This window comes from Heliangelus exortis, chromosome 20, assembly GCF_036169615.1.
Source record: "Heliangelus exortis chromosome 20, bHelExo1.hap1, whole genome shotgun sequence".
NCBI classification, from domain to species: domain Eukaryota; kingdom Metazoa; phylum Chordata; class Aves; order Apodiformes; family Trochilidae; genus Heliangelus; species Heliangelus exortis.
In genome coordinates, this window is record NC_092441.1 from 6115320 (window position 1) to 6129975 (window position 14656).

Sequence of the window (14656 nt, forward strand, 5' to 3'; positions counted from 1 at the left end):
CAGCCAGAAGGCAGGGCTTGGCCTCTGCTGCTGGGGCTGGGTAGGAGTGAGCTTTAGGTACTACAGTGAAGCAATTTTAAGAGCACAGTTTGAAGCAACTAAGTTTAAAGGATTAACTTGTCTCTTTTCACAGGAAAATCAATGGTGCAGAGGGCTGGGATGTGTGTTCTGTGCAGAGCTGTCTGTTCAATGAGAAGTGGGTTTTTTTTTCCTTAAGTGGAGCTTAATGCTTTCACTTGGATGCTTTTCCAAAGGGCCAATCCTTCCCCCTGCCATCACCAGCTGGTTGGCAAGGGCAGTGTGGAAGGGAAGGGTGCTGTGCTGCTGGGTGTTTGCCTGCCCAGATGTGCTGCAGTGCTCCCAGCCCTTCAGAGAAGTGAGGTGGCTGGTGTGATGGGCAGAGACCTCTGATGAGCTTCTTGAGGCACTTGGCTTCCCCACAGAAGAGTTTTCTGCACACTTTGGTGCTTGGTTTGAGTTATGTGGATGTGGGCATGAGCCTCGGAAGCAAACCAGCTAAACAAAGTGGGAAAAGAAAAGGCTCTAGTTTATCTCTTTGCTTTTGGGGACTTTCTGCAAGTTACAAACTCACCAACACCATTTATTTGGCTTTAATGCCCAGCAGAGCCACCCTGGCGAGGCTGGGAGGCCATGCTGCTGCTTTTCCTAAATAAAGCTGTCCTCTGGAGGAAGCTCACTGGGGCAGCACAGCACTCAAGCTGACATTGTTGTCTCCTGATATTGGAAACCAACCTTTTCACAGCAGGGCAGGTGTCAGATCTGGTATCTGTTTGTGATCACCTGCCCACTGCACCGAGTTGTAAGGGTTTAAAAAGGGCCTTTTAAAATTCCTTTGGACTTGACTGTTCCAGCAGACTCTCAGATCTTTCGTTTTCAGAACATGTCAGTACAAAATAAGTATAAATACATTTCCCCTGTGCAGTGTTATTTCATGCAATGATAGTGACAGCATCCTAGAAATCCGAGTTGGAGAAGATCTGTTAAGTCAGCTAAGCACTTCCCTGGGAGATGCAATACCAGCCTTTTTCTTAACAGCCTATTTTCCAGTATTTTGTTCAGTGCTTTACCACCACTTTTGTTTTTAAACAGAGGTCTGACCTTGCTGCCTGCCTGATTCGCATCAGCATTTTCACTCAGCAAGGCAGCACTCCTGATCTCTCCTGAAATTTTCATTAATTCCTTAACATACAGGTAGAAAGCACCAGGGCTGCAGAACTCTGGGGCTGTCACACTTAAACACTACCAGAGGTTGTGGAAAGAAGAGGGGCAGGACAGACTGGTAACTTTTTATATTTCAAAATAAGTCTGCAACTTCTTAACATCCTCCTAAATTGCACTTTACGGCTGGGTGAGATCACTGACACTCTTGTCCAAAAATGTGGATTTTTGGACGACATCAGCAAATCCCCCACGTGGCTCATGCTTCTGTAAGCAGGGCTATAAATACAAATAATGCAGCTGGGATTTATCTTCTACGTTGAAGTCGGTATAATGCTCTCAGGCAGAGCTGATCTCCAAAGCCTGTTGCACCAGTTTGGTGTGCGCTGTGCTGGGGAGGGAAAGGAGGAGTTTGGGATCAGCAGATTCCCTGCTAGCCCCAGGCCAGAGGGCTTTATCTCTGGCTTTTCTGCCCCTGCAAAGTAGTTACAAGGTGCGAGACATTTCCTTTCCCTGCGGGTGACTCCTGCCTGACAGATCGATAGGGATGATGCTGTCCCCGAAATGGCATCCCCAGGGCAGTTAAGGATCCCCTGGAGCTCAGCTGAGAAGTTTGCAGGGCAAAAAGTAAAGAGGAAAAATATTGACTTGGTGGAGGCACAGTTTGTGCTGTGGCCCTCAGGAGTGACATCCTTGCTGAACCTCGAGCAGTTTGTGGCATGAGATGTTGGCAGGGCCCCCTCTGCATCCATGGCTGGTCCAGGTCTCCCTCCCTTTGTGCTCTAAGCCAGGGGCTTCAGGAGGCACGATGAATGCCTTGCCAGGAGAGGCTATGAATATGCAGGAATTCTGGGCAGTGTCTGTGCCTTCACACTTCCTTGGAAGGAACTCATTAATCTCTCCTACCATGCTAATGAACTGGGGAGGTGGGGGATGGCTCCTCAAGGTCACCCAGTGTCAGGAAGGAGGAAGGCTCCTGTTTCACAGCCCATGGGAGGTCAAAGCAAGCTCATCCAGGGGGAGGTTCAGCCAGATCTAGCTCTGCAGCTCTTCTGCTGCCCTTCCAAGTATCACAAACCAACCATCCAGCTCTCCTGTATCTATCCACTTTGCTGCTTCCCTCTTGCTTGTTTGGATGCAATTAGGAGATGCAGAATAAGGGGGAGCCAGGGGTCAAGGAGGAGGTAAAGTGATTACAAGATGCTGCAAATGGCTGTGCCATAAATACTGCAATGATGAAAAATTAGATGCCTGTCACCTCGGGGTTATTGCTGGCCTCCATCTTCCTCTCGTTGTGAAAAATTATAATGGAAGTGTATTTACCCCAGAGAGTGCAAGCTTGCTGCTGGCTCTGATCCTGCACACCCCAGGTGTGCCAGGGACTGCAATCCTTGCACTGAATGACTTTTGGAAAACACTTTGTGCCTTGTTTTCTTCACTTTAAGAGGAGGAAGATCTGTTTTTCCAGGGTGTTCTTTTCAAAGTGGAAAATTTCCTGGTGCTCAGAGATGGGCCAACTCCAGAAACAGACTAAAGGTGGGGAGAGGAGAGCAGCACCCTCTGGCACTGCCTGACCATCCCTCTGCTGCTTTGGCCTTGACCTTCCAGAGCTGCACACAGAGGCTCCTCGTTTGCTGCCTGGTCCTTGGTGTGTTGGATCCCAGCAAGATCCCAGCTTGCAGTGACAGCAGCTGGGACAAGTTCACTGGTTTTGTGGACGGGCAGTCAAAAGCAAGCTGTGGCATGAGATGTTGGCAGGGCCGTGTTGGGCTAGGACATTTGAAATCCCTAGAGTCACTAACCTAAGTAGTTTTGGGGATACAGGTCCTTCTTTGCACCTCTTGCAGAAGGTCTTCCATTTGGAAGAAGCTCTGGGAATGCTGTGGCACAGGAATCATGAGTGGCAGCTCAGTGGGTACCGTTGGTGTGGATGGGTGAAATGTTGCTTGTTTTGCTGGCACAAACCATCCTGGCAGCAGCTGAGGTGTCAGATCTTTGGGGGCTACCTCTCCATTCCTTCAGAGACAGGGGAGAAAGGGGGGTGATGGCTCTGATGTGCTTGGTGTGAGTTCTGACTTCCAGCCTCTGCCAGGTGTCCCAGGAGCTGTGTGTTCATTACTGGAGCTGCTGTGGCAGCAGATGCCTGCTGCACTCCAACCATAACTGCCCTTGTTTCTTTATCTATAAATATTCCTCGTGGGATGTCTGGCTGTTGCATCCTCCCTCTGTTGTGACTTCCTGAACTCTACGGGGGATCTGGAGGTTAAAATCCCTTTTGCCTCTAAACTTCTTGGAGCAGTTCTTGTGCTGGTTTATCTCCCTTTCAACCAACTTTAAGACCTTCATAATCACTTGTCTGCTGATAACTTGCTGCCTATCAGCATGGTCCATGCTGCAGCCCTGCCTCCAGCCTTGAGAGCCTGTGGATCTTAGGCTTTTTTTTTTTTTTTTTTTTCCCAGCTCTCTAAAAAGCTCCTTCCTGAACAATCAGACTCCTTTCATGTATTTATATTTGTACTGTCCACTGCAAGGGGTAAAGCTTCACCACCGAAAGCTTGGATCCCCGCCCTCACTCCTGTGCCATCTGGCTCTCTAGCTTGAGATATGAGCTCATGCAGGCAAGAAACGTGGCCTTGTCACCCCAGTGAAGGGGAGGAGAGATGGCAGAGGGAGCATGTTGCACTTGAGACCCCTTTCCCTTGGCATGTTTTAGCTGAAAAGCACCCAAAGTCCTGGCACAGGTGGCTGGAGCCTGCTGCTGGGCACAGAGGAGCTCCCAGGGGCTGTGGGTAGGTGTTGGTGTAGCTGCAATTGGCTCTGAAATGTTTTTAAGCTCTGCTTTCTTTATCTAGGAGACCTAAATGGGAGTGGGAAAAACACCTTACATTTAATATTTATCTCCCAAGTCAGCTCAAAAAATTCCCTGAGGATGTGAATAAGAACAGCAGTTCATAAGAAGCTACTCTACTGAAGACAATAGGTCTGGTTCAAGCTTCCAGCCAGAGATAAAACCTCTGATCTGTGTCAGTGCTGGTAAATCTTTTTTTTTTTTTTTTTCCTCCTAGAGGTCTCTTTAGACAAACTCTAGAGGAGAGTTCCTGAGGTGGGAACAGAGCAGCCAGTCCCTGGATCTCCTAACATCTGATTTGATTACTGTATCTGTGCAGTCTGGTTTTATTATATGCTTTTGTCTGTCCTTCCAGAGCTCATCTGGGCTGTGAGATGGCTCTAAGCTCAGGGATGTCTAGCAGAAGCAGAATGGGTGTCAGAAATGCCACTCCTGACAGTGTGTATGAAAACTCTGCTTTTTCCTACCATGCACAAGGAGACTTTCCTTGTGTCTGAGCACTGAATCAAGCAAAGTTTCCTCTGGGAGGTGTTTGCTCAGTAGTGCTTGCATCTTACTGTTGGTGTCTTGTCTTGCTGTGGGAATGCTCCCCACCTGGAGTCCTGGATAAAGGATTCAACTCAGCTTTTCAGCCAAAGTGTCCAAGTCTACCAAGGAGAGAGATCCATTTGGTTAAACCAGTAGCTTTCTTTTTAAATGTTAGCTTGCCTCCCTTTAGAGGAGAGTTATTTGTGGGGAAGAGAAGCTATTGCTTGTCAGTTACCAAATCTAAACATCAATATCTGTAGAGGTGGAGTTGATGCTGTGCTGAAATAAAGCTTTTGTGAGATGGTGGCACTTCTTCTGTCAAGGGGAAGCAAGAGTCTCCAAGGAAGGATTTGGTTTGGGGTGAATTCTGGTTCTGAATGAGGGTGAAGACCACTGTGGGGAAGAGGAGAAATAAAAATAATGGGGAAGAGTGCTTGGGGCTTCAGCCCAAAGGGAGATATTTAAGGAGAGAGCATTACAACACCTCTTTACAATCTTTATATTAAAACTGAGGGATCATAGCCCTGGTAACACACTGGTTAACTTTGCCTTGACATGGTAGGCTTGTGCCACACAAATGGTTGTTCAAAATCTCTCAAACCTTGTTCTGATCCTGGAGTAGTTGCTGCATTTGGCAAGGTAAATATCTTCAGGGTCTCACTTTGCTCCAGTAAGTACCCTGCTCCTGCTCAACCTCTCAAAGTTTCCAGACTTTGAAGGAAGAAGAAACAGTAGTTCCTGTATTACTTTCATTACTCAGAGAGCACCAAAGTCACACAGTTCTTACAGATGAATTTGTGGAGCATGAAAACAAGCAAGTTCTGATGACAGTTACGAAAAAAGCTGTTTTTCAGATGGTCCTCTTGCAAATATATGCAGGCAGTAGCTGTAATTCTGTAACTACTGCATCTCATGCATGAATCAGAGATGTTTGGGATGCTAATTGTGCTTCCTGAGCCCTATTGGCTTTTCCTGTAAAAACCACATGCTGGGAAGCAGATGAAAGCTATTGAGCTGTACTGGTTCAGAGTGATACATGGGCCCTTCAGGTCAATAGGGAACCTGTTTAGTCAATACAGCCCTCCAGTGGGTTTTGAACATGTTTGTATGGTAGGAAAGACTCTTGGCATTAGCTGGCCATGGCCATCACTGGGGGGTTGAGAGCTCTCCTGGTGGTCCTCTTTCCTGAAACTAAGCTGATAAAACCTGCCAGATGTCCTATTAACACTTGATCTTACTTGTGCTTTTTTGAGATAAGCCAATAAACAAGGTTATGTAACCAAATTTTAACATAAGAGCTTTAATAAAATATACTTTTAGAAATGGCTAAATATATATAAAAATACATTCTGGGCACTAGTAAGCCCCAGCTGGTTTGCCCTGGGGCAAGAAGACTTGAGTTGGCCAGCCTGCTTTTCACTTGGAAATACTAAGAGCTGACAGGTGCAGAGGCTGAGAAAGTGGTGTCAGGTGGTTAAGAGAAGCTCCCATACCTTGGTGTCTGTGCTGCTGTGGTTTGGCTGGGTGAGAGGAATGGACTTGAAAACCATCCCATGGCTCCTGCCAGTGTGCAGAGCAGAGTGTGATGCAGGGTGACAAGCTGCTCTGCTCTCCTCTCCACTCACTGGCTTCTAGTTTTCTGACTGGAATTGTCAGTAAAAGCAAAGAAAAGCACTGGTTTTTTTTAGTCATTAATCTGCAGGATCTTCATGCTGTGTTTCAGCGTGAGAAAGGCAGGAAAAGTAAAGAATTTTGTGTCTTTTGTGTTTATTTGGTGGATATGTTCATACCCTCCACAACCAGCCTGGTCTTTCCTGTCTAATGGAGGAGCTTGGAGAGAAATTAGGGAACCACTCTTACCAACCAGTCTGTGCAAAAGCTCAGTACATTTTTTTTCTCTGCAGCTCTCTGAATTTGATAGATCTGATCCTCCTTTTTAGCCAAAGGGAGGATTTCCTTACCTTGCTTAACAATGAATTGGCCATGTACACCTGCTTGTTTCTAACTGGAAACCACTTCACTAGCAGAAAAATCTTTAATCAAGGAAGACTTTGCTCATTCTGCCTAGTGTTAATTTGCTGGAGCTTAGGAAGAGAATGATAAGCTCCTAGAAGACATCTCAGCTAGCTCAAGAGGTGAATTGGAGAACTTGTGAGAGCTTTTTAATGTGCTGGAGCTCTGCATATTTGATTTCTGGCAGGGCTGACTGGTGCAGTGCTCTTTGTAGGTTTTGGATTGCTTGAATTACATGTGTAAATGAAGTACTTTGTAAATGATATCTCTCTGGGGGAGTCTTGAGCTTGGAAAACATTAGGTGAAAAGTTTGGGTGTATGTCTGAGGTGCTTATTTGGGCTTACTTTTTCCTTAGGGAGAAGTTATGAAACTAATTAATGGGTCGGAAGAGCATTTAGATGTCTGACAGGGGAAGGTAGAGAACATAGACACCCTCCTTCTAAGCATCATGGTCTCATCCTTGTGGGGATGTGTTTTAAACAGGCATCCTGGCCTTGGGACTCTGCTGAAGGTTGCTGATCAGACTGCCTCAAATCCAGGGGCTGAGTTCTCACCCTTTGTGTTGGGGTTATCAGTGAGGCACTGATCCCTCTTTCCTGATCAGTGCTGCATCTCTGGAGCTGTGCACTATTTCCCTTGAAGTGATAATCTGGCTGTTCAGTGTCCTGCTATGCCTTTCTCCTCAAGCAGGACAGTTTGTGTTGTGGTTTCCCTTCCTAAAAGTGGTTGGCACAGATCCTTGCAGAGCCAGGCAGCCTCATCTGCTTGTAGGACTTAACATTGTATTGATCCATGGAAATCCCTTTGGATCACCAATGGGTGTCAAGTGGGAAAGGTAATACATTGCTACTGCACTTCATCTTGCACTTGGTTCCTTTGGATCAGCTCCAGGATCTTGTTCAGAACAGAAGACATGGATTTCCTTAAAGGATGGGAGGGAATTTGACCATTCAGGCACAGACACTTTGATCTCTTCCCCAAGAGCTGAGCAGTAAAGCCCAGAGAGGAGGGGAAGAGTTGAGAGAGTCATGGATTTAGTTGCTTGAGATGCCTTGAGCACTGGAGAACAACTCCAGAAAATGGATTGTGCCCCAAACCCACCTTAGCACAGCTCTTTCCTCAGTGCTTCAGACAAATCTAGGATCCAGACCCAGCTGCTTCAGTGCTCATGGAAGTTGTGTCAGTCCTTGCCATGATTTGAGCTTCTGTTTTGCCAATTGGTTCTGGTGCATTCTCATTTGCAGAAGACACCTGTTCCTTAATTATCCCCATCCTTTGTCCTTCTCTCTCTGTCTCAGCTCTTTCTGACTCATGAGCTATTAATGTGCTTTGAGGGGGGGCTGTGTTGAGCAGTGGGTGCATTGGGAGGGGAGGCAGCAAGATGAAGTCTCAAACTTGAGAATAATTTTCAGGAAGAGAATTGTTGTTAACTTGGTTTGCTCTGGGTCCTTGACCTACATCTCTCTTCAGTCAAAAATTTTCCAGCCCTTTGAGGGGCTCCCGGAACAGTCTATAAATGCAGGAGGGGGTGTAAGGAAAGTGGAGCTAAGCTTAAAAAGGAAAAGAGGGAGAAGATTTTTAGGAAGACTTGTATGTCTATTCTGTGTTAAAACTGAAAGTGTCTTAACTGTTAAGACCAGTTTAGCTCTTAGTCTTGCTAATTATGCTGCTGTTGTTGTATCCTGTGTTATTTCCTCCAAGGATGTTCAGTTGCTTCACAAATCTGAATTCTGTGCATGCTTTCTCTCTCTCTCTCTTTTTTTTTTTTTTTTTTAAGCAGATGAAACAAGACTTGGTGTAAATTATGGCTTCAGGTCAGAATACTTCTTGACAGAGCAATGTGTGAAATCAAGGGTTCTCTCCTCTTGTCCTCTTCTGGGTTTACTTTGATCGTCTGGGAATATTTGTGATGCAAGGCATTTCCAATTTGCCTTGCAGATATTCTGAAACTGTCTCAGGAAAGGTTTCTTGGCGTTGTACTTGTCTTAAAATAGCTTGGATTCTGTTCTGTCACTGACTGTTGGGGTCGACAGAGACCTTGAGGCTCTGCAGCCTGCCCTTTTAAGTCCCAGTTCTGCCCCTCTGGTGACACCTCTTTTTTGGAACTGTTTTAAGAAGTCATGGAAAAGAGCAAAGTGTAAATATTTGTCTTGAGTATTTGTCTTTAAAAATCCCTTTGGGATGCTCAACAAATTGCACTGTGTGTGCTGTGGCTTTCTAGATGCTGCTTGCTTACAGCTTTGGACCTCTCAGTGTATCTCCAGCCTGTGCCATCCCATGGGTCACAGGCAGGGCTGTAACACCCTCTTCTGTAACACCCATTTTGTCTCCCTGTCACAAGTAGTTCCTCTCAGTTCACGTTCAGACCTCCCTCCCTCCTCTGCTGTCTTCCTGCAGAAAATCCTTTTCTTTTCTCAGGACCAGGCAGGGCTCTGGGTGCTGCTCAGTGCCTCTCAATACACACCTGGGAGGGTGCTGACTCCTCACTGGCAATGGCTTTGATTCCCACACTGACTGAAGTTCCCTCTTATGAGTATCTTTTTGATTTCTATTTTTTGCCCTCACTTGGCACAGGTTTTCAGCTTCCAAGTCAACATCTTAATAGTTACACTGTCAAACAAGCAGCTTAAAGTGTGGGAAATCATGTTGTGGGTAGACCTGGCTCCTGCATTACTCTTCAGCCTCCATTATACCCTGAAGCTGCCCCATCAATGTTAACGTGAGCAGACTGGTCACAGCTATTGCTATCCAGACCTAAACTGAGCATTAACCCAGACAAAAGAGGCCACAGTTTAATATTTAATGTTCCATAAGGCTGCACTGAGACCTTTTGAGCTTTCACTGAAATGTGTCAGTAAAGGCAGGCAGTAGCAGTGATAGCAGCTGAGAGCCAAGAGGATCCTGTGCTCTACTTCTGCCCGAGGCATGTTCTCTGATACCAAGCAGCTTGTTTGACCCTCTGTGTCTCAGCCAACTTAACTGTAAAATTAAGCAACAAAGCAAGCTCTTGACAGACAGACATGTCTGGAGGTGAACTTTCAAGGCCAGCTTTCCTTTACTGACAAATTTATCTCACTTGTAGAATTTTTGGGTTTTAACCTAATGTGTAATTCTCTTGTCCTTGCAGGCAGCATTCACTCTCCTCCTGGGTCCGTTCACCTTCTTCAATGTGCAGAAGACCAAGTATCTGCAAATCATGACATCCCTCATGAGATGGATAGGTGAGTCTTGGCAGAGTCTTAGCCACCTCTTTGCCATAGATGGAACCTGAGTCATGCCACTGATGTGTCTTTTTGGCAAGGTGTTTGTGTTTGGAAGCAAGTGCTTGTCAAAACACCCTCTTTGAGGAGGACTGTCCAGGCCTGATAAATCTTTGAGGAAGAGGATTTTTGTTCTGGGTTGAAATTTCTGATTAAAACAAAAAAAATTGTTCTCCCTCAGTCATGAGCTGGTAGATGAAGTTTTTATCTGATGTTTGGGAGAGGCAGAGGGGATTTGGAAGTTATGTGTCTAGGGGCTTACCATGGTACCCACCAGTTGCTGCTCAGTAAGTTTCTCATTCTTTCAGCATGTGTATGACAGACTTCAGACAATCTTGGGGTTGATTTGAGAACACAGGGCACTTCTGTCAGACTTTCTGCCCTTAGTTTTATCATCTGTGGGCATTTTTTTTTTTTAGCATAGGTAGTGCTGCATTGGAAACCTCCAAATCAATGTGTGTTGTCCTTGGGAAGCCCTGTTCTCATGAGTTGTCTCCAAAATTGTACTGCTAAGAACTTTTGGGAGGACAGAGAATTCCTTAAGGGAAACAAGACATTGTTACTTTTTTTCAGTGCCTTTGTCGTCCAGAGATGCAGCTGCCTGACTTGTACTTGGACCTGGCCTTAAAGGCTGGGAGGAGTGTGTGTTTTATGGAGGCTTATGCTGAGGTTTTCTTGTTTTGTGTAACCTAGATGGAGTAATTGATATTCAGGGCTAACAGAGAGGGTGTTACAGCAGCATGTCTGCAGGTTAAGTCTCCTGGTTCATGAGTCCAGACTGTTCAAGCACAGAATTAGCTGTTTCTGTTCCAGTTCAGTGACAGGTAGAAAGAAAAGCTGATTCTCAGACTGTTTCCCAGCACGCACGCTCTTGACCTGACTTCAGCTGGGGTATTGTCCCTTTTCTCTGAGTTCAAGGGTCTGTGATCCTGTTTGGAAGTGGCTGACAGTCCCTGCAGAAGAATAGAGATCCTCTGTTCTAGAGAACATCTGAGATGGGGTTAAGCAGTTGTCACCCAGGAAAATGAGGTTGAAATTTAAACCCTCAAGTCTTGGATGCTGAACAGCTGGAGTTAATGACTCCTGACCTCAGATGGTGTGAAAATCCTAAATGCCTGGTTTTCCTTTTTGTTGCCTGAGCACATGAAAGGTTTGAAACCCTCTGAGCAAGAGGTTATCTCATTAAGTGGTAGTAAAGCAAGTTTTATGGGGTTCTTTTTTTTTTTTTTTTTTTTTGTAATCTCTACTCAGCTCACTGGCCTGTTTCCAGTCACCCTGCCTCTTTCCTGATAAAGACATCAGTCAGACCTCCTCCTGTCTCTGTGACAACCTGACACCTGCCTGATCTGCCATTGCTTTCCCTTCCAGTACGAGGACTGCTAAACCTTGGCAGAAAGGCAGAACTGCTCCACTTTTTCGTCACTTGATGGAGAAGGACAAAGGCAGTGTTTGGAGAAGTGTAGGGGAAATTCATGCCTTAGCCTGATTGATTCCTCCATCAGCACACTGGGGAACAGCTGCCCCACATAATGATATTTAATGACCCTGACAGCACCTCAGTGGCTACTTAGAGCAACGGATTCCGTATGTGTAGGATGAGGGATGGATTTATTAGGAAAGATGATTTATCAAAGAGCCATGTGATGCAGGGAACAGAGCAAAGCTCTTGCTGCAAATTCCAGGATAAGGATGGATCCCATACTGCCAAGATTTATCAAGCTCTCTTCTCCAGTGTCCTCACATCACCGCTGTCCCCTCTTCCAAAAGCAGAGCTGGGAGTTAAACATAGTTTGGTTTTCTGGTGGTGCTTCTAGAGCTTGGATCCCAAAGAATGGTCTTGCTTGGTGTTTTATGGTCTCCCGACCTTTTCCTGCCTGAATGCCAGTGGCCAGATGTGGATTCTGACCTTCTGTAATCTCTGCCTTTTCTTCATCTTCCTTAAGTTGCATTTAGCCAGGTGGTGCTGAAGGTGTTTGCCTTCCCCACAGCACTCTGAGCAGCAGAGCTGAGCACTGTAGCTGCCAGCCCACCTCTCTGCTGTGCTGGGTACAGACTTCCCACATGGGCACTGACTCAGTTTACCTGTGTCTGCAGGTGTGGATGGGCAGCTGACCCAAGCTTTGCACCCTGATTTGTGGAAATCAAATCCAGTTTGAGCTGGGAGGCCAATACAGGCTTTGCAGCGTGCTTGCTGCAGGACCCACCGGGCACCTTTTTCCCCAGCCTGATGAAAAATCCCTGGATTTGGGAGCAGCAGTGGCTGATGTAAAGCTGCACTGCCCCAGGTGTACTGGCAATTCAGATGACGGTGGCTGAGAGGATGGTTCTTGGCAGCAGGGAGAGCTAGCTGTGTGTGAAGGTCATTTCTGCTGGTGTTTCTAACAGTGTCAGCCTTGCCTTTGAAAGTTGCTTTCCCTCTTTCTCCTGATCTTGGTGATAATCAAATGTCAGTAGCCTCTGCCCAGAGCCTCCTGCTCATCACAGGCAGCACATCAGCTAACAAAGCCTACAGCTACAGTCTCTTTCCACACCTCATGGACAAGAAAAAATTCATTCTGTCTCTGAAAAAGGCAATATTAAACACTGGGACATGAACTGGAAATTACAAACTAAAAAAGCATGGAGATGCAGGAGGGATCAGCTCTTCACCTGGCTGTGTTTTATCTCCTAGCCAGGACAGGTGCCTCTGAAGACTCTGAAAGGAGAAAGTTGAAGGAAGATTTTGCAAGCCCAAGTAGAGTGGTGCCAGGGAGCCCAGACAGATGGGCTCTTCTTGTCTGGGTCTGCTGAACACAGAGAGCTCATCTGGAAACAAGGCTGGCACAGCCAGGCCTTTCCCTGTCAGGACAGATAGGAGCACGGGTGGTGGATCTGCATCTCCAGGCAGAGTGGGACTTCCAGAGCCATGGAGCTGTTGGCAGTCTTCTGAAGAGTAACATCTCACATATTTGGCTGCAAAACTGATTGCCACCTCGTGTGGGTCAGTGCCAATGGTTAAATTCAGTGCAGCAGTCAGAGCCTGAACTGCTGGCCTTCTCTGTGCCTGGAGAGCTCTGTGCTCCTGGAGCTGGTGGCTGGGTAAGGCTTTGCCTGCACAAGCTCCCATCCCTTTCCCAACTGGAAAAGCTTCTCAGCCTGCTCTGTCAGTCTTCACCTATATATGCCCAAACTTGTGAGACTGAGTTCCTGATGGGTGCTACAGGGAGCCTGTTGTCTGTGCTTGAAACACAGCATCTCCTGCAGCAGACTAAACCAACCAAGCCATCAATAAACTGGAGCTGTTGGTATTTTCAATTCTGCTGTTTGGACTCCAGGCTCTTTTTTCCTGGAGGGTTCACATCTATGGTGGCAATGGATTACTCCCTAAAGTGACTTGAATATCAAGCTCATTTTTTTCCCCATCCTTTCTACAATCCTGATCCACGTGGGTGGTGTTAGGGGTGAGCTGCTGGAGGGCACAGCACAGCAAAAGGGGCTGAGCCATGCAAGTCTGATGCACTTGTCAAAGCTGAGGGGAACAGCTCACTGGGGCATGGCCCTAGCTCTTTATTATTGGATAATATTGGATAATAACTGTCTAGCAGCGTCACAGGAAAGGATATGGATTAGGAAAGATAACAAAAGGACAGGGCTTGGTGGAGCTCAGCAGCAAACATTGGACTATTTTGTATTAAGCAGTTAACCCGATTAATTGCAGCCTGTTACAGCCTGAGATGCTCAGCTCTATAGGTGAGGACTGTTGGCTTTAAAGACATTGGTAGCATGATTATTGCTGCTGTTATTGGATGGTCTCTGACAAATGTTCCCAGATGGCTCCCACGTGGGACATTTGCTCTATATACTGCTCTTGATGCTGTATTGTAGTTATTAGAAAGTATTGTATTTTAATAAAGAGTCATTTTATAGAGGAATAAAGTTTGGGAGGTAGTGGCTGCAGGCTCAGTTCTCTCTCCCAGTAGCACAGTCAGAACATACCACGTTTATTAAAGTAAATGAAGCCCTCGAGATACAGCATTCCCAACCCTCCACAAATTATTGTTATATGCCCAGAAATAAAATCCCTCCCCATCTCTCTCCCTTGGCCAGTAAGGTGGAGGGTAAAAGGACAAGAATAATCAGGAAGGCTGAATTAAGCTCTTGGTTTTGTTGTTTTTTTTCCTTTGTCTCATCCCTTTCCAATATACTTGGTAGAAAACTTCCTGGGAAGAAACTAGGAAAGGGCTCTCCAGAGCATGCTGGTGAGGCTGACTTTTCACATCTGCTGTTTTCTTTGATAATTCTTTCTCTCTGCCCCAGACTCCTGCTCTTTACAGGACTCCCCAGCACTTCTCTGCAGAGAGCTGGTCTCAGAGCATCTCACTTTGTGAGCAGGTTTCAGCTGCCATCCTTTGCAGGCTTGGGCAGCCATGCTGGAGATGATTCAGAGCAGAAGCCCAGAGTCACTCTGCCACAACCTTTCAGCTGCAGGGACTGGAAACACAGGACCTGAGAGAATTGTCACCCCCTCCTATATCAGCCTTTGCTATAATTCTCAGTCTCCTGGAGAGAGATCAGTCTGCCAGTGTCCACTGCCTCAAAGGGGCCTCTTTTCTGCATCAAAAATGGAGCTTTCAACAAACAGGTGAAGGAAAGGGTTTTAAAAAGGGACTGGTTTGATCTTTGCCCCGTACCTCTCTCAGAACAGAATGGACAGGAGTGGTAAGGAAGAGGGAATTGGACTGTAAATCAGGACACTGTTGCATGGTGATTCTGACAAGCTTCTTCAACCAAATTTACTTCATGTTCTCGCATTCCTTTTGGAGCAGAGGAGGCTGCTGCCAGAGCCAG

The 14656-nt window shown here is 46.3% G+C and overlaps 1 protein-coding gene across 4 annotated transcripts in view; it reads left to right on the forward strand.

Annotated features, from left to right (window-relative positions):
• The window catches only part of TMEM104 (transmembrane protein 104), a 43201-nt gene that overhangs the window by 18869 nt on the left and 9676 nt on the right, over positions 1 to 14656 (forward strand). For all 4 annotated transcript variants that reach the window (XM_071764407.1, XM_071764406.1, XM_071764409.1 and 1 more), the window contains exon 10: positions 9697 to 9790. In XM_071764407.1, the coding sequence (XP_071620508.1) occupies positions 9697 to 9790 (94 nt within the window). The remainder of the gene's footprint in view (positions 1 to 9696; positions 9791 to 14656) is intronic.